The 20,403-nt window shown below is 38.4% G+C and overlaps 1 protein-coding gene across 1 annotated transcript in view; it reads right to left on the bottom strand.

The window, feature by feature from the left end:
- The window catches only part of PPM1L (protein phosphatase, Mg2+/Mn2+ dependent 1L), a 298,802-nt gene that overhangs the window by 91,831 nt on the left and 186,568 nt on the right, over positions 1-20,403 (bottom strand). Inside the window, exon 2 of the mRNA XM_077770532.1 lies at positions 13,785-13,959. Within this exon, the coding sequence (XP_077626658.1) occupies positions 13,785-13,959 (175 nt within the window). The remainder of the gene's footprint in view (positions 1-13,784; positions 13,960-20,403) is intronic.

Below are 20,403 nucleotides of genomic sequence, written 5' to 3'. Positions count from 1 at the left end.
AACAACCTTACGGAGAGGCCATGTGGAAAGAATTGAAGACTCCTGCCAAGAGCCACATGAGTAAGCTTGAAAGTAGTACTTCCAGTCCCAGTCTTTAAAGACTGCTGCCCTGGTTGACAACTTGACTGCAACCTCACAAGAGAACCAACCAGGCAGGGTTCTGGACTTTCAGAAACTGTGTGAGATGATAAACAGTTACTGTTTAAAGCTGCTAAGTTTCGGAGTGATTTGTTATGCAGCAAGAGATAACTAATACATAGCACTAGCAAAGAAAACCCAAAAACAGTACTAACATACTTGAGGAATTGCTTTTCCATTCAGAACAGCAGAGGGAAGAAAGAGGAGGTTGACTGAGCCAGAATTTTGCTGGTTTCTGTTGTGCTCGTGTAGGAAGTTAGTCTACACACAGTATAAGATAGGTGATCCTCTTGACCATGAAGGGGTTAGAAAAATGCCCTTGTATCCCAAACTAAAACTATGCCAACTTAGGTAGCAGCAAAGATAATAGCAGAAAGGCCATCACCGTTAGACTGCCTACCCTACATCTGTCATTTTCCATACGTTATCTTTAATCCTCATAAAAAGCTGTATAAGGCATGATAAGTAATTAAATTGAAGCCAGTTTGTCTTCAAAGCCTGGCTCTTTCCGCTGTGCTACATATACTTTCTTAAAAGAAAATTAGTAGAGGTTTGGCTATAGTTCAGGAAAGAGAATCAGAGTAAAAGGCCAAGTAATGCAGTAGGTCAGGTAACTTGTCAGATGTAGGAAGATCAAGGTTGGGTAGACCAGAGGCAACCACCAGGAAATAAGATCAGAAAATGCTGAATCCACATCAGCCCACTGCCCATGAGTTCTGTTCTCCTTCAGATGAAGTTTTCTCTCTCTCCTTCCCCCCAACTCCCCAATAAGGCTAGCTCTCCCGGGACTCTGGGACCAGTGCTGGCTTAGGGCATAAAGACCACCAAGCACCCTATGACAGAAGCAGCCTTGGAGTCCAGGTGTTCATGGGCACAGTACTGAGTTGGTCTCACTACCAACCTTCTCTGACCTTGACACTGCAGCTCCATGATGGCTAACCCTGTTGCTGAGTTCTTTTCTTGACTTATTCCATGGAAATACATGAAAAGCTTTACGGAAACCAAGGAGAATGGTTCTCAGTCTTATTATATTCTATTTCCGGCATTGAAGATAAGGGGAAATGTACTAGGAATGTTTATTATTTATTGAAAATTAAAAAAACAGAAAATGCAAGGACAAAGTTAAAAATTCAAATAATACAACAAGAGGATAAAAATGTAAGTCTCCTTCCCAGCTTCTCCTCTCCACAGTAACCACTGTGGTGAGTTATCTATGGAAGGTAATTAATTTTTACACATATGAAAAGCTGGATCTCCCTGTGCCACGCAGGTTGAAGAGCCTAGGTACTTGAATTTATTAGCCATAAAAATGAGGATTAGTCAATTATTTTGGTTTAAGCTGGAAAGCTGCCAATGTTACATCAAACAAAACTACCCATTCCTTTTGTCTCCTGCTGTATGCAAGAGTTTTTCTATAAATGCATTTGAACGCTCTCTGCATTGAACAGAGCCACATGCTATACCAGAGTTCTGAAAAACATGAATAATGTATCCTTGGCTTTTATAGATGGTTGTTATGCAAGAAATGACAATAAGACAGACTCATATGTATTTCCCATAAAGTTGTTGTAAGATTTCATTTGTTATACTCATATGGGATATCTCCTGTGTACCATTTTGCTCTCTCTTGGTCCCACTTCTTAACCTAGTTCAGCCCAGATACAGCCTTGCCTTGAGCCATTTGTCATTTGCTTCCTTCCTGGAAGCTTCCCTGATGCTAAGGTATGGGATGCCCACTGAACCCACTCACCACTCAGGCAAATGTAAACCAGAAGTGCGAAGTTCATGTCTGTGGAGCGACCTTTGCCATACGAGGAGTGGGACTAGTGGCTAAATGCTTCCCCTTTCACCTCCTGGTGGATGGTTCTAGCATGCTTTGTGGGCCTAAGCAGCAGTCACGCTCAGGGGAGGCCAACCTCATAATGTGTCCCCACATTAGCTTCCCTTGTTTCTCTTTTCTCTTGCTTCCATTTTCACTCCTCATGCTCCTCACTCCTGTTTTTTGGGATTGCATTCCTAAATTACCTATCTGCACTCAAGGCTTTTGTTCTAGACTCTGCTTTTAGGGAACCCAGGCTGAGATAATGCTGTTCAATGGCCTGTTTACAAGGTGCCTTTTGAAAAGGTCCACAGAAGCATTAGTACCAGAAGAGAAGCTGTCCCCATTGGAAAACGTTTTCATTTTGTCTATTCTTCATGGTTAGTACATTTGCTTCCTTCTCCTTTATGGCCTTGCTTTCCTATTTTTATTGCAACATCATTCTTGTATGTGTGTAAACAGTGATTATATGTAAATCAGACTTTGAGGAAGCAAGGAGAATAATAAATAACAAAAAGGTAATGTGTTATCTCCTTGGATGAGAAGGGCTGAGGTCAAAGGAATGGAAAGCCCTGAGTCAGTTAAGGAAGAAGCCAATTAAGGTGTCATTTTGAGGCAGGTCTTAGAAGATGGATTTATAGAGACACTAGTCAACACTGGCAATAAATTCAAAGGGAAAAGACTTCTAAATCCCCTGTCCTTCCCCATTTCTTAGACTTTCAGCACCTAGCCAGAACCTGGTACACAATAAGCATTTGGGTTGAATGAACAGTGTTATGTCCTAGTGATTTCTCCGTAGTCGATTTACAGTTCTGTTGGACTGATTACAAAACTACAAGAGCACATTCCAGTGCTTCTTGAGGGTAGGTACTGCAGAAATTCTTCAACAGACCAGCCTCATCAGAAATGGCCCAAGTTGAACTCCCCTATGACCCAACAATAGCACTGCTAGGAATTTACCCAAGGGATACAGGAGTGGTGATGCACAGGGGCACATGGACCCCAATGTTCATAGCCGCACTCTCAACATAGCCAAAACATGGAAAGATCCTAAGTGTCCATCAACAGATGAATGGATCAAGAAGATGTGGTTTATCTATACAATGGAATACCACATGGTAATGAGAAAGAATGAAATCTGGCCATGTGTAGCAACACGGATGGAACTTGACAGTGTTATGCTGAGTGAAATAAGTCAGGGGCAGAGAAGGATAGATACCATATGTTTGCACGTATAGGAGGATTAGGAGGAACTTAACAGAGAACCATAGGGGAGAAGAAGGGGAAAAATAGTGGGGGAGAGGGAGGGAGGCAAACCATGAGAGACTCTTGAATGCAGAGAACAAACTGAGGGCTGATGGGGGTGGAGGGTGGGGAGAGGGGGTGATGGGCATGGAGGAGGGCACTTGTGGGGATGAACACTTGGTGTTATATGGGAACCAACTTGACAATAAACTATTAAAAAACAACAACAAAGAAATGGCCTAAGTCACACAGCCTTGAGACAAGGACATCAACTAAAGAAAGAAATACAAAGAGAATTCCTCTGGGTGAGAAAGGGTAGCTTGAAAACAGTGCCTTTCAGGGGCGCCTGGGTGGCTCAGTTGGTTAAGTGCCCGACTTGGGATCAGGTCATGATCTCACGGTTCGTGGGTTTGAGCCTTGCATCGGGCTCTGTGCTGACAGCTAGCTCAGAGCCTGGAACCTGTTTCAGATTCTGTGTCTCCCTCTCCCTCTGACCCTCTCTGCTCATGCTCTCTCTCTCTCTCTCTCTCTCTCAGAAATAAATAAAACATTTAAAAAAATTTTAAAGAAAACAGTGCCTTTCAGAAGGCAATTTACCAAATGAAACTTCAGAGTGTCTAGTAGCTCCTGAAGATTAAATTTAACTTTCTTGCAAAATGACATTAAACAGTAGTCCAGCTGCCTATCATTACAGATCTTCCCAGTCTGAAAGTCAGCCAGAGGATGCATTTTGCTTACATCTCACTACTGCAAATGGACAGTCATGGTGCATTAGAAATTCTGGCACTTTAAAAACTATCCTATTTTTCCCTACAGACTGAAGGTCTTACAATTAACTTGGCTCTCATTAAAATTTATTACAGTCATTCCAACAAAGTCTCTAGAACCTTGGTTACAAAATTCCAATAGTGCAGAAAGGAAGGGATACTGATAGCATCGGCATCCTGTCTCTGCCTGGCCAATGCAGTCTAAATTGTGACCACCTGGTACAATTATTTCTTTGAAGTGTACACATTTTCTTCAGTCCTCGTAATCAAACACTACTTTAGAACAGGTAATAACATTACTTCCTTTATGGCAAACAATGACATCTTGATTAGAAAGATAAACACAGCTCCATTGAAACGTTTTAATCACTAGAGGTGGCACTTCCTGATTCTAAATCTCAGTGTTAGCTTGTGGTTTCCAATCTTCTCAGCAAATTCTTCAAAATTTAACATTTTATTCTGCACACCACAAAACTTGGATCAATGTATTTTCAGAATGGATATGAAGCTTTCTGTTAAAAATGCAAGATGAAATTGGTGAATGTAACTTTTTAAAAAATAACTCCCCATATCACTTTTATAAAATTCATTCTGAATTATCTTTTTTTAAAAATTTTGGACATCTAATAAAAAAAAGGCAATGCTGGTAATATTGATGTAAATTTTTAAAGTTTATTTATTTTTTAAGAGAGAGAGAGAGAGCACGTGCAGGGGAGGGCAGAGAGAAAGGGAGAGAGAAGATCCCAAGCAGGCTCAACACTGTCAGCGCAGAGCCCAACGCAGGGTTCAAACTCTCGAACTGCGAGAGCATGACCTGAGCCAAAATCACCAGTCAGATGCCCAACTGACGAAGCCACTCAGGTGCCCTTCATGTAAACTATTTAACATAAGCTAATTAATATTGGTTGGAAAGCAACATTTAAAATGTGGAAGGTGATGCTATGGCAGAGGGCAAGAACAGGTCTGTATGAGGCACTGGCACATCATCACAGGAAGCAAAGGAGAAATAAAGCATTAGTCACAATAAGCCTGCCTTTAAAAATGCAAGTGACAGTTGCAGATGAACAGCTTTTAAGAGGCTTATAGATTCTCTTATGATTTTCTGATTTACTTAAGAATAGCTATTATCCCAAACCTAATTTCTTTCTCTTCTACACATTTATTGTCCTCTGAACATAGCCTCTATACTACTGATTCCACTCTACTCCACTTAGATGTTTCTACTGCTGTCTCTCCAACCTCCTACCACTGGCATATGTGCAGACACACACCTGCAGTGAAGGGCCACATGGTCATCTGGGCATTCACAGTGACAGACATTACACCCGCCTCACAGGTGCTCAATGCTTACAGTGAATAAATGAATAAACCAATAAACATTAAATGAACCAATGACAGAATCGCACATCGGTAAAGCCAAAAGAAACAACAAAATACCTAATGCAATGTCCTTTTTAACAATGGAAGAAACCAAGCAGAGAGAGGTGTTCTGTCCCACCATAGACATGGAAACCGGCCCCAGGGCTCATGAATCACATGTTTGGATACTTTCCAACAGCTATGGCATAAAATTTTCTGGTTTATACATGACAAAGTTATTGTTACTACTCCCTGACCCCTGATCTTTTGGCTTTGAAATCCATGATAAAAAGGGGGAAATACAAGAATTATAACTGAAATTCAAATGAGCATGATTAAAAAAGATTGCTATTATTGGCCAGAAAGTTCTCAGCTTACAAGTGGATTTTTACTACCTATTTTTGTCTTCTGTTCCCACTGTTATGTGACTAATAATTGGCTGCATTACAAAAGTCCTCATTATATTTTTGTTAATAATACTACCTATTCTCATCTTTTCACAGGTTAGAAGCAGCCCTTCAAATTGAGGGATTCTATATGGTAATGAGAACTGAAACGTGGATAAAAAAGGGAAGCACCATGCTGGAAATATTAAAAGGTTATATGAACGGTAACTATGGCATATCCACTGAATAGGTTATTGTGCAACCATGACCAATTACTTTTCTGAGTGGTTTATAAGGACACAGAGAAACAGGACTATATTTCAGTCTTAAATGAAAAAATATATATAATTGGTTATAAAGAAATAAAACCCAACAGAAAAATAAGAGGCAGAAATTATACTAAAGATGGTGGCTATGGGTAAGTGGTAGAATTAGAGATATCTTTTTGTCTTCTATCTTGCCATTTAAGAAAAGTGCTAAAATGTATTTATATTACTCTTATAATGGAAGAATAAAACAGATTTTAAATTTTTTACAGAAATTCAGAAGTTGGTGTCAGAGGTTACACACCAATACTGAATTCCCCTTTATTTAGTTTCTTTTGGGTGCCTGTTTTCCCCTTCTTTCCAAATCCTGTCAGCAACACTCTGGCAAGTATATCTTTTGAGCCCGGAAATGAGGTGTGATTGAAGATATAAAGGAAGGAAAGCTTAGTGCTACTTCTTCCCTTAGGACATGTTTGAGAAACATACTGAGAAATTCACTCTATTTGTTAGAGTGAAGAACTTCCTGCAAATGCCTTTTACTGCATTTTTTATGTTCGTAGAAAACCTGAAAGGGCCCTAAATAATTCACAGTCTCTTTCCTGAGTTTGGTTTCCCGATGTGTGTTCAATTTTTACCCCATGACAGTAAATGGCTTTCCTTTTGAGATCACTGATTACGCTGACACTAATGGCTCAATTAAATCGTAGGTGTAACTTTCAGGTACTGTCTATTTTAGGAATAAAATAAGCTCAATAGGAGGTAACCCTCTGGCTACTTCCTTAACTGCTTAAAGCACATTCCCCACCCTTTTAAAAAGCTATTTCTCCAAAATGTACATTACAGTATTTGATGTGTCTTCACGGCAGGTAGCTTTGCTTGGGCTCTGCTCTCACTGAATTTCTAATGCAGAGCAACATCAGGGAATCACAAAGCAAAGGCTGAAAAATTAATGCTGTTCTTTCTTTCTCACCTCCTCTGGGAAAGTTGTATGTTATTGCCTGACACGTGTAAATGGATCTTCAGGTCCCCAGCTTTAACTGATGCCCAAATGAACATAATAAACAGCCAGCTGAGTTCTCTCCTTCCCTCATCTGCACTACCCGTTTCACTTTTTACTTGTAAGTGCTCTTTCTACGAGGTGGAAACATGTGGTCGTTGGAAAGCCATATGGGTTTCTAGTGAATTGTAAGAACAAAAATAAAATCCTTACTGGTTTTTGGTTTAACTCTGAGAAGAAGCTCTAATCAGTAACTTAGGCAACTGTCTCTGAGGCCCTCAGCAAGAAGGCACCACTGGCCAGGCTGCCCGCTACAGGTACACTTGGCTTTTCTGAGGTAGGCAGCTCTTTACTCCCATTTCCCATGCCTTAGGGTTCCTGTGTGTTAGGCAGAGAATACACTCTCAAATAAATGAGTCTACTCTCCTCATAATTCCCTCAAACACAAGACATTACAAGCCACACTCCTTTATCCTTAATAAGAGAATATGTAGGCTATTTATTCATGCCTAAACTCAAAACACAAAAAACTCAAAAACAGTTTGATATTATTTAAAGAAATATGAAGAATATGCCAGCATAAAAAAAATGCGAAGAAAGATTCCCTTTCCTGCTATTTCAGCCCTGCAATTTTTGCCCACTATGACAAATTAAGAAATTTTACATTAATGGTACTCAGTGAGACAATGTAAAATGCTATTTTGATCTCTTCTCAAATCATGTCACTGCTTTCTTTGGAAATTTCTCTATTGCTAAATCCAACCTACTGGAATGTGCATGAACTTGTAGTTTGATTCAAATAAAAACATTAATAGATCAAATGTAAAACATACCCTACCTCTTACTCTGAATTTTGCTTAGCATTAATAAATGCTAATAAAAATATCTAACTTAAGCTATCCTAATGAGGATCCATGAATGATGGCTCAGAAACACTCCTTCCAAAATCTAGTTTTGCTGGACTCTCACATCTTCACTTCCCATCCCACCAACAAAGTATGTCTAGGCATTTTCATGTGTAGATGCCAGGAAAGCTGAGTAATGGTTTTATTTTAGTCAGATACTATGTACAAGTTACATGGGATGTGTGTGGAGAGAAGAGGAAGACAATGGAGCAAGCAGAAGATTCAAGATGAAGCTACATGCAACCTTGCAGAAACTGTGGCTATCTGAATTTTCCAGTGTCAAGAGACCAGAGTTACAGTTTTAGAAATGGAAGACATCTATGAGATCCTGTTCATGCCTTTGATTTATGGGAAAATGGGCTTTCGGAAGATTTGGTGACTCACTCAAGATCATAAACTTGGTTGTCAGTAGAGTTAGAATACAGTCTGGGTCTTGTAGTTCCAAAACCTCTTTTAATGATACCACAAAACATCTTCATTCCTGTCAAAACTTAAAAATAAACCACTTGGATGAAAATATTTCTAAACTGGATTACACAGTTACTATTTTTACATACAAAATACAATTAAGGTTCTCTGTGAATCAAGGTCACTACTGTAAAGATCAATGATGTCAACTCTATAATACAGTATCTATGAATGCTGATTCCACAGACTGTAGTGCAATGATGGGAACATGACAACTGCTTTGTATAGGTGTCTGTGGATTCACTCTTTACTCATATTCCTTGCTGCCCTCAGTGCCTCTACTCCAATTATCAGACACTTCCTCCACCTTCTAATCCTAATTTTAAACTCATGTTTTCTAAAGTCTATTCTCTAGAGTAATATGAAATGCAGACAAATACCCACCATATTCATTGCAGCATGATTCATTACAGCAGAAACAAAAACAAAAACCATGTCAGCTTAAGAGAATGTTTAGTTAGTAGTAGTACTTTCAAAGAATAGGATATTGTGCAGCTATTAAAATTATCTTCACATAAAGAGGTTTTACTGAAATGAGGAAGTGCTTTTGTACTAATGTTAAATGAAGACAGCAGAATATAAAGCTGCAGAATATCAACCATATTTCAAAAATGCTTTGAGTGAGCAAAATGCACCAAAATGTTCACAATGGTAGAATTATTATAATTACTATTCTCTTATATCATTCTACTTATTTCCATTTCTGCAATAAAAATATAACCCTTAAGGTCAGAAAAAGAATTTTATAAAAGAAAATATCACATTGGAAAATACAACCTAACTGCTCAGAATAATAGAAAATAAAAACATACAGATTCCAAATGAGAATCTAAAGCCTCTGTTGTATGGATTTGTCCACGAATCTGTGGCATGGTATGGTTGCATGTGGTGTTCCCTTACTTTCCATTTCTTTGTTAAATTTCAGGTATGTTAGGTTGTCAGATATTTGAATTGTAGATGAGTAAAGCATTAAGGTATGTATATATTTAAAGAAAAAGAGAGGATGCTGAGGAAAGACTAAGAAAGAGAAGGGAGGGAGAAAGGCTCTGAGCCAATGCTTTTAGACATGTGTCTAAGGAATTATTTTTCATTAATTGGTATTTAGAAGTTTAGAAGCCACAGATGGTGGCAACTGTCATTAAGTCACTCAGGCTGATTTATCCATGGATGAGCATTAAAGACAAATTAACTTCTCTAGAGAACAGGCTAGTGTCCAATTAGCAACTACATCTTAAAACTAGGAGAGCTGAATTAAAAATGTGAGGACATCAGGGATTCCTGGGTGGCTCAGTCAGTTAAGCATCTGACTCTTGATCTCAGCTCAGGTCCTGATCTCCTGGTTCATGGGATTGAGCCCTGCAGGGGCTCTGTGCTTACAGAGAAGAGCCTGCTTGGGATTCTCTCTCTGCCCCTCCCCCACATTCTCTAAATAAATAAACTTAAAAAAAAAAAAAAAAGAATGTGAGGACATCAAACCTGGGACAGCATAAGGAATTCAGTAGTTGAAGCAAATGAGTATTTTAGTATAAGATGTCTATATCTGAAGGTACTGGATATTTTTTTAACCAATTTTCTATCCTGATTCTTTTGTATTATAGTGAAATATTTTTCTGTTAAATAACAGTATTTTTGGGGCGCCTCGGTGGCTCAGTCAGTTAAGTGTCTGACTTCAGCTCAGGTCATGATCTCACAGTTTGTGGATTCGAGCCCCGCGTCAGGCTCTATACTGACAGCTAGCTCAGAGCCTGGAGGCTGTCTTCGGATTCTGTGTCTCCCTTGCTCTCTGACCCTCTGCTGCTCATTCTGTCTCTAACTCGCTCTCAAAAATAAATAAAACGTTAAAAAAATTTAAATAATAGTATTTTTGTATTTTCTCTTCTTTCTTTAAATGAAATCTTAAAAATATGGGTAATGGAGGAAGAGGCAGTGAGTGACATTTTGATTTTACAATACACAGTGACATTCATTTATTCATATACATATACACAGCCCCCACAAAATGTGTCACCTTATGCAGGAATGACCAAGGGCAAACTGATTCCAGAATGGGTGATTTAAGAGAAAGATATGGTTTGACTTTGAAAAGCATCTGAAGATCATTTTTAAAAATTTCCCTCTGCCTACCCAAACCTTATATGCCAAGAAAACCCTCCTAAGAGTATTTTAAACTGGTCTGAGAGACAGACAAGATCCAAGTCTGTTCTCATTCAACATTAGCAGCATTTGCAATATGATTTCTAAGGACTTCCCCAAACATGCTATATTTTATTATAATAACCCTGTGAGATATTACTAGCCCAACTTTATAGATGCAGAAAGAGCCTCTGAGAGATTAATTTGTTAAAGATCACACCAGGATTAAGCTAGAGGAAAGTCCCAGAATTCAGTTTTCTAGCTCCCAATCCTGTATTCTTTCCACTGCTTCATTCTGATAAATTCCTCATACTGATGAATTCCATGCCAGAGTACACATATAAGAGACTGTATGTGGACTGCAAGCAGCACTCTCCACAATAGCTAAAACATGGAAAGAGCCTAAGTGTCCATCAACAGATGAATGAGATCAACAGATCAAGAAGATGTGGTTTATCTATACCATGGAATACTACATGGCAATGAGAAACAATGAAATCTGGCCATGTGTAGCAACATGGATGGACCTTGAGGGTGTTATGCTGAGCGAAATAAGTCAGGCAGAGAAGGACAAATATCATATGTTTGCACGTATAGGAGGATTAGGAGGAACTTGACGGAGGAACAAGGGGGAGAAGAAGGGGGGAAATGGTGGGGGAAAGGGAGAGAGGCAAACCATGAGAGACTCTTGAATGCTGACAAAAACTGAGGACTGATGGATGTGGGGGGGAGGGGGGGATGGGCATGGAGGAGGACACTTGTGGGGATGAGCACTGAGTGTTATGTGGAAACTAATTTGACAATAAACTATTTGTAAAAAAAAAAAAAAAAGAAGAGATTGATTAAAAACCAGCCAACTGTAGGAGTTTCTTAAAACAATGGACTGATAGAACATGTTTAAATAAAAAAGCAGTGATAAAAATGGAAAAAAAAGAGACTATATGTGGACTGCAGATAATAGGTTACTCAACAAGAGTGCAGGTGAGTGGAAAATTTTTCCTGAAGAAGTTAAAACTGAGAGGTAGAAGGTGGAGGCTGATGTTCATTGCTACGTTGGTGTCCACCTGGGCCCCTTCATCAGACTGTGTTCTCTTCATAAAACTATGTTCATCATTTGTCCTTCAGGGTTTAAACTAACGCTGTCCCCAAAAGAGTCCCACTGAGAATCTGAACCACTTTCACTATTCCTTTACTCCCTTCAGCTTAACTTTGATAGCTTGTAGCTATTCCAGAGTGTGCCTATTCCCTAACTCCTCAGGAATTTTTCTCCAGAAGTCATACACAGGTGTGTTAGCTCACCAGCTAGACTTTAAGCAAGATGTGCATTTTCTACATCTCAGATTCCTCCCCACCTTTTCAACACCCTTCCCTCTTTCTTCCAACTGCCTAGAAATCTGCTATGCATTCAACAAATGCCTACTGAGTGGATGAGAACCTGCAGGAGTGAGGTGAAAGCCCAGATTGATTAGTAATTAGGAGGTGTATGATTTCAGGAAGGTCTGTAGGTTCCAGTTTTCTCACCATAAAATGGTTATGGGAACAGGAAGTGGGTGGACTACATGAGGCCTATGATCTCTAAGATTCTATAAATATTCATATTATTTTCATTGGGCTGAATCATAGCCTTACTTCATTTCATTAGGGATGGGAGAGGAGATAAATACGAATTCCAAAGAAAAGAATGTTTAACATTCTTTAAAAAGACAAATACGGAGATCAAATACTAACCACCCAACAGGCAGAAGAAAGCCAATGTATCTGCAAAATTAATAAATCAAAGGAGACTGAGAGAGAGAGTAGAAATGTCTTGGGCAAATGTCGTGAGCAAGGGTAGAGATATGGATCCTTTCCAACAGGGGTGTAAAGGGACTAGAGGATGAATGTAAATGGGAGCAGATTGGTAACGAGAAAATTGCTTTAGTGGTTAGACATATGTAGCATAATGTATGATTTTTAAATTAAAACAAATGTATTTTAGAGAGACAGCAAGCAGGATACAGGGGCAGAGAGAGAGAGAAATCTTAAGCAGGCTCCATGCTCCAACACGGGTCTTGATTTCATAACCTTGAGACCATGACCTGAGTTGAAATCAAGACCTGACTAAGCCACCCAGCTCCCCCTAATGTTTGCTTTTTAAATTTGCTCTTAGGTTTGCTGTTCAAGCTTGAAATCAAGTGTTAAGAATGTCATGTCAGCATTGAGACTGCTTAGGTCATGAGGAAGAAAACAAGACGTAAACTAACAACTTCCTTGTGAAAATACAGACAGAAGTTCCTGGCATTAAAAGGGGGATCAATATTAACAACATATGACCATTAGCAACCTATTTTCCTAAATTTAGGTGGGAGGAGCGAAGGTAAGGGGTAAGTAATGACAATGTCATTCAAGATATTTCTTCTAAGTTTAATTTTATTAAAGATTTTAAAATTCCAAGTAAAACTGTACTGGTTTCATTAAAACTGGGCTCTAGCTGACAGACCTTGTAATAGATTAAAACGGTGTTATAAGAAGGCCCATCCATGCCTTCATTAAGAAACTCTCTTAGATGGGTGAATTATGGCAGGCAGTGTACCCAAGTCTACAATGTGATATTAGAGGTGAGAATTCATCTGAGGAGCTAAAGGAAAAGAAAGTCAAATTCAGTTTGAAACTTCAAGGAAAAAAAAATCTCTGAAGTTAAAAAGTAATACTTGAAGCAAATAACAATCCTTGGATTATCGGATGTAAAAGGTTTTAGTTGGTATCCAAAATTGAAGTGACACTTTAAATGATTAAATCAATAGGAGTGCATGGTGGATAAGAGGCCAGAAAAATCTCATTTCTTAAAAGAGAGCAAAAATTTTAAAGGGATTTGATACTTAAGAGCCATTTTTAGGAATCTCTTGATGAAATTTTTGATACTAAAGCTGCAGAGTGGAAACTTACTGTTAATCCATGTTATGTAACTTTGAATCTAATCTGCCCTTCATCTTCTACCTAAGAAAAGGGCCTATTTTTTTTTAATTTTTAAATGTTTTATTTATTTTTGAGAGAGAGAGAGAGACAGCGTGAGCAGGGGAGGGTCAGAGAGAGAAGAAGACACAGACTCTAAAACAGGCTCCAGGCTCTGAGCTAGCTGTCAGCACAGAGCCCGACGGGGGGCTCGAAACCATGAACCATGAGATCATGACCTGAGCCAAAGTCGGATGCTTAACCAACTGAGCCACCCCGAAAAGGGCCTAAATTTAACCAAAGTCTGTAAAGAAAAAGTGTGTGTGTGTGTGTGTGTGTGTGTGTGTGTGTGTGTTAAAGTCAAACATACCTGCTTCATCGTAGGATACCGTCAACTTTTCTAGCATTTCTCGGTCAATGGACAGAATCTGCTGTTCAAGGATGGTCTGGTAAGACAAAACGCTATTTTCTTTGTCCTTCTCGTAGTCCTGAAGGTGCTGTTTGAGGGCCTCTGGGAGTCGCGATTTTACATATTCAGCTGCAGTCTGCAGTTAAAAAAGGTAGAGAATCCTATTAGTAGCCATCTGAGGCTGTTCACTTCCCCTCACGTGCTACAATGAAACCCACAGCACTGTGGCACAAACCCTTTAGACAAGCATATCCTGGTCATTGTCACTGTTAGATTCCACTCTATGAAGTAAGGTGGACCTTCAAATAGACTCACAGACCTCTAGGAATTTTCTACCAGGTTTAAAGCTATGAAACATGATGGATTTGATTTGGCATACAAAGTGTTAGTTAATACCCGGAGTTCCAACTATTCTGCTGAACTCTGAAGGCCCAGTGATAGTAATTTTACTGGCTATAAATCTGACTTGCCCTTGTCTAGAATGCAGTTAGTCAGTCACTCATCGCAGCAGTGAGCTTGCCTGTGCTATGGCATCCACTTCTCTACTTTGATGTTCTCTGCTCATTAATGGTTACATAGGAACTCTTGTGAAGTGAATAGAAAGGAGAGTCCTCTGCTGAGGCTGATAATGGAATAATGGGATAAACAGAGAATGAAGAGACCTAAGGCAATGATGCCCTTAACCTGTTTATCACTTAAATGTCTTGGACTTTATATATATATATATAAATACATGTATGTATTTCTGATATATAGATACAGATATAGATATAGAAATAGATCATTCTTAGCTTGTTTTGTTCTCTGCTACACAATCTGCATAAAGCACTCCTAAATAGTAACATCTGAAATTACATGCAGTGATGTTTTTCAAGCTTCCATTTGAGGTAGGAAGGAAGGTATGCATACTTTGAAAAAGACTCCCCAAAGATTCTGGTATGTTCTGAGGGTGGGCTGGAGATGTTATTCTCTTCTCCCTCCCAGTTGAGAATCACAGTTAAACAGAACTTTAAGAGAGAAATTAAGTGACAGAGTGGCATGTATGAATCAGGGGAATTCCAAAATCTCTTAAAACATTTCTCTTAAGAATACCAAGAGTTTGGTGTCTCCTGACAGTACAGTTCTGCATCACATGCATGAGGTCTGAAGTTGATAAAATAAATAAATGCATACATATATTGTTTAAAATTATACTCACAACCACTAATAAATTTAAATAAAAGAAACTGTTAAAAAGGAATGTCTCTCTCCTACACTGTTGGTGGGAATGTAAACTGGTACAGCCCCTCTGGAAAACAGTGTGGAAGTCCTTCAAAAAATTAACAATAGAACTCCCCTATGACCCAGCAATAACACTGCTAGGAATTTACCCAAGGGATACGGGAGTGCTGATGCATAGGGGCACATGTACCCCAATGTTCATACCAACACTTTCAAACAATAACCAAATCATGGAAAGAGCCTAAGTGTCCATCAAGGGACGAATGGATCAAGAAGATGTGGTTTATCTATACAATGGAATACTACATGGCAATGAGAAAGAATGAAATCTGGCCATTTGTAGCAATGTGGATGGAACTCAAGGGTGTTATGCTAAGTGAAATAAGTCAGGCAGAGAAGGACAGATACCATATGTTTTCACTCATATGTGGAACAGGAGAAGCTTAACAGAGGACCATGGGGGAAGGGAAGGGGGGAAATAGTTAAGGAGAGAGATGGAGGCAAACCATAAGAGACTTTTAAATTCTGAGAACAAACTGAGGGTTGATGGGGACAGGGAAGAGGGGAAAAGGGCTGATGGGCATGAAGAAGAGCACTTGTTGGGATGAGCACTGGGTGTTATATGGAAACCAACTTGACAATAAACTATAAAAGATTAAAAAAGAAGACGGAAAAGAAAAGGATTGCCTCTGGGATATGTGCCTAGAAGATATTAAAAGTTTAATATCTTTTTTTTTTTACTTCTGGTACACTTATTCAATGCATAATTTAAGACAAGTGTGAGTTAAATACACACACAGACACAGATACAGTACATGCTCATCAACAGAGTTTTGTTTTGTTTTTTCATTTGTAAAACAGTATGCTCTATAGCCTTTGGAAATACTGAGCTAGGTCTATATGAACTGACAAGGAAGAACGTCATGATATTACCATTAACATTAAAAAACAAAGTTACAGAATGCCAGTGACAATACATCCTTTTTATGTAGAGCATACATATATGTATGTATACATTGTAATCTGTAATATCCTATGTGCATGGCAGAAGGCATGGAGGGCTATACTCTGATTGTAGAACATACTTTTTACTCTCCACATTTCTGTATTCTTTTGCTGCTCTTACTATTATAATTTTTATCTTTAAAATTTTTTTGTAACCTTCAGAGTTTTCCTTTTAAATGTTAGCACAATTTAAGATGAAGAGAAACTTGCCAGAACAATGACAACTAACTTCCCAGGAAAAGTCTACTGGGAAATGATAGGGGAAACTTACAGATCAGTCCTCAGAGTGGCAAAACATAGCACACAACACTTTATTTCCACATTTGCATTTAGAGTCCCTAGGTCAGTTGTTGATGAAATTACAATTTTAAAATATCACCAAACATTGCTCAATTTCTCTGCCAGCCAGCTAGCGCAGAACAAATAAAATTATTCCACAAAATGTAAATGGACTCAGCATATTAGCACAACATATTTAATTCTAGAGTTTAATAACAATTTTCTCTCAACACTGGAAAACGAACATACACATTGTGGAATAACTATTTTTAGACTCATACCACCTTGCTATTCAGTGTAATAGCTGTCTTTAATGTTTTTCCTTGGAGATAATCTAAGAGGTATCAGGAGTAATTTAAAATGCACGTTTTACAAATATTGGTGTACTCTATTACTGAAAGCTACACATCTTTTTCCAATTGTATCTACTGATTTACTTTTCTAATTAAAATCGTAATATAGGCCTTTGAACAGGGCCTATAATTTTTTTCTATATTTTTGTTATATTTTGGCATTTCATTTCTAAAACAGAATAACCTCATGTATAGAGTTCCTCCATTAGGAAAGATTCTTAAGAGGAACAGAAAGAAAGCAACTCTGTCAATATACTAGATTCTGTCAAGATGTTTCAAGAAATCACCTTCATACTGAGGCAATGCTCTAAATGTATTCAAATGGCCATTTAAACCTTATGTTCAAGCATGAGCCTACGTTAAGAAAGAGGCTGTCAGGGGCGCCTGGGTGGCTTAGTCGGTTAAGCGTCCGACTTTCGCTTAGGTCATGATCTCCCGGTTCATGGGTTCGAGACCCGCGTCGGGCTCTGTGCTGACTGCCAGCTCAGAGCCTGGAGCCTGTTTCGGTCTGTGTCTCCCTCTCTCTCTGACCCTCCCCTGCTCGCACTGTCTCTCTCTCTCTCCTAGAAATAAATAAAATATTTTTTTAAAAAAAGAAAGAGGCTGTCATACAAATAACATATGTTCTCACTTATATGTAGAATCTCAAACAAAACAAAACAATACACAACAAAACAAAACTGAACTCATAGATGTTGAGAACAGATTGGTGGGGTAGGGGTGGACAAAATGGGTGAAGGTGGTCAAAAGGTACAAACTTCCAGTTATAAAATGAATATGTCCTGGGGGTATAATGTTTGACATGGTGGCTAGAGTTGACAATACTGCATTATTATATATTTGAAAGTTGCTAAGAGAGTAGATCTTAAAAAATTCTTAGCACAATAAACATTGTAACTATGTGTGGTAATAGATGTTAATTAAACTTATTGTGGAAACATTTCCTAATATATACAATTACCAAATCATTATGCTGAACACCTGAAACTACTAGGTCAATTATAGGTCAATTATATCTCAATAAAAATCCAGGCTGTCATCTTATTAACTGAGATTATAATTATTCCACAGGTAATAGATAATACAAAGAAAAATTTAAAAATTTCATTGGAATTCTATGTGAAAAACAAAATTAAAATTCAAGATAACTTATCTTTTCTTTAATGAATGAGAAGTGCTACTGGAAGTTTAAATCCTAAATTGCATGCTCTTACAATCAGCCATTCAAGAAATAATAATATTAGTTAGCAATATCAGTATCTTGCATTTGTGTGGTACTTTACACTTTTCCCAGCAATTTATGCTGTTACCATTCTGTATGTTCACAATAACTTTGAATGAATGTAGACAAATTACTGGTTTTGGCCAGTCCTTCACATCCTTCAAAGTTTGGCTAAAATGCCATAAAATTCTTTTAGTAAACACACCTAATAGTAGCCAACAGCCTTTCAAGTATTTATGTAGGTATTTGTAAAGGGATAAGTATTTTCCCCAGTGTAGCTGAGATAAGAACTGTATCTTACATACCCTTGAGTTCCCCCAGCATCTGGTTCAGTTCTTGGCACCAAGAATTTTAATATCTTGGCTCTAGCCAAGAATCAGGTATTTTGAGATAGGCTTTAGAGAAAACTTTCTGATAGTTCATTAATTCTTTGCCTGCAATCTGAACTTGCTTTCATGATTCTAGATAGAGCCTAGGAGTCATTTTCTACTGGCAAATGCTACTACACTTAAGTCTTTAATTATCATTGACGTCATCATTGTAAGAAAGTAAACAGATTAAACCCAAAATAGCAAATTATGTACTTCACATACAAAGCTGTATATGAAGCTTTATTTAATGTGTTCCTCTCCATAATTGATCTTCTCCATTCTTGCCTTTATTTCTTCATTTGGCAATGGGCTTGATTCTGCTAGGGACCCTCTGAAGAGTTATGTGGAATTCAGCTCAGAACTGGGCTTCTCAGTTATGGTTGCCCTGCAGAGGTTAACTCTGCCTACATGTTCAAGTTTGTGCTTGTTCAGGTGGTAGCAGAGAAGCCTAAGGGCAGAAATTGGAAGACACATAGTTTACAGGTTCTCCAGATTACATCTGAGAAGATGGTTGCAGCTAGAAAGATGAGCTAAAAGCTGGTGAGGCAGGGCACAAAATGTGCCTGGCCAATGCATCTTCTAACAGAATTTGCATACATACCAACTTTGGTCTGGAGGACAGTAAAGGGCTAGAGCAGACCATGTAAAAAATACTCAAAAAGGATAAAAGAAAAGCAGCAGAATGATGAAGTGTCTAAATTTGGGAACCTACTAGGTAGAATGCTGATACTGGTCATTAGTCTAAAAAACTATTTACTATTACAGTGGTATATATTCTTTAAGAAATAATCAATATAGGGGCGCCTGGGTGGCTTAGTCGGTTAAGCATCCGACTTTCGCTTAGGTCATGATCTCGCGGTTTGTGGGTTCGAGCCCCGCGTCGGGCTCTGTGCTGACTGCCAGCTCAGAGCCTGGAGCCTATTTCAGAGTCTGTGTCTCCCTCTCTCTCTGACCCTCCCCTGCTCACGCTGTCTCTCTCTCTCTCCTAGAAATAAATTAAAAAAAAAAAAACAAAAACAAAAAAAAGAAATAATCAATATATATGAAAGAATGGGCAGGGGTGCAAAGTATTTTAAAAACTGCTAACTGCTTCACAATTCATCTTAAAAACCTGTCAGCCAGCCAATTCCAACTTCCCGAATGTCTGCAAGTAAAGTGCATTAGACCCAACACCACCCAGAGAACAAACCTCTGACATAAAGGAACCTGCAAGTTTAATGTGCAAACCACACACACACACACACACACACACACACACACACATGAAATCCTGGGAAAACACACTTCACAAAGCAATAAAAAAAAGCATGAATCTTGGGATAAATTAACATAATGATTTAATATATGCACCATATTAAGTGCTGAATGGCCTCCAGGGAGAAAAATTAAGAAGCAGGGACAAGAAGAGAACCAGGAAATCACTGGAGTTTAAAGATCAGTTTTGAAGTAAGAGGCACTTACTGGATGAAGGAAAAGCAATCTAGGAAGTAGTGAATGTGAGTTCATAGGAAGAAATATTAAGAAATGAAGATGACGAAAACTAGGAGTAAGAAAGAGCTTGGCAGTTGGAGAAGTTTTAACTTCCTGTTAAACCACAGTGTTTTGATTTGTACCAGTAGTAACAGGAAATACTAACCATCTTAAAGAGGGAAATAAATGATCACATCTTATTTGAGAAAAAAATGTGATGTGCTTGGAGCTGAGTTTCAGATGCACTTGAATAAAATTAAAGCACGGACATAAGTAAAAAGTCTGAAGGAAAGGGAAATTCCTCCTCCTGTGGTTGGAGTGTAAATGGGACAATCTATTTGGACAGACTGAAAAAATGTAACCACTTTAAAACAGTGTGTAGCTTTTACCTACTAATTGCCTTTCTAGGAACTTATTTTAAGAAAAAAGTTAAATACAAGGTTAAAGATTTGGGTGTAATTTTTTTTTTTTACTGTAAATCTCTCTCATTTATGTGTGTTCTCTAAGATTGTGGAAGACTATTACTGGTGGTGTGTTGGAGATAAAGTTTATTCTTCTTAACTTCATATAGGACTCCTGGGATTGTGGTTAGGCGTCTTGAAGAACTGCCATTTATTCTGCCAAATCACTGCTTGAATAAAAGTTCACATTATCTCCTG

The sequence above is a fragment of the Crocuta crocuta genome, unplaced genomic scaffold (genome assembly GCF_008692635.1).
Source record: "Crocuta crocuta isolate KB4526 unplaced genomic scaffold, BGI_CrCroc_1.0 scaffold226, whole genome shotgun sequence".
Lineage (NCBI taxonomy): Eukaryota > Metazoa > Chordata > Mammalia > Carnivora > Hyaenidae > Crocuta > Crocuta crocuta.
Note: the sequence above shows the minus strand (reverse complement) of the source record. Positions and strands in the feature narration are given on the sequence as shown.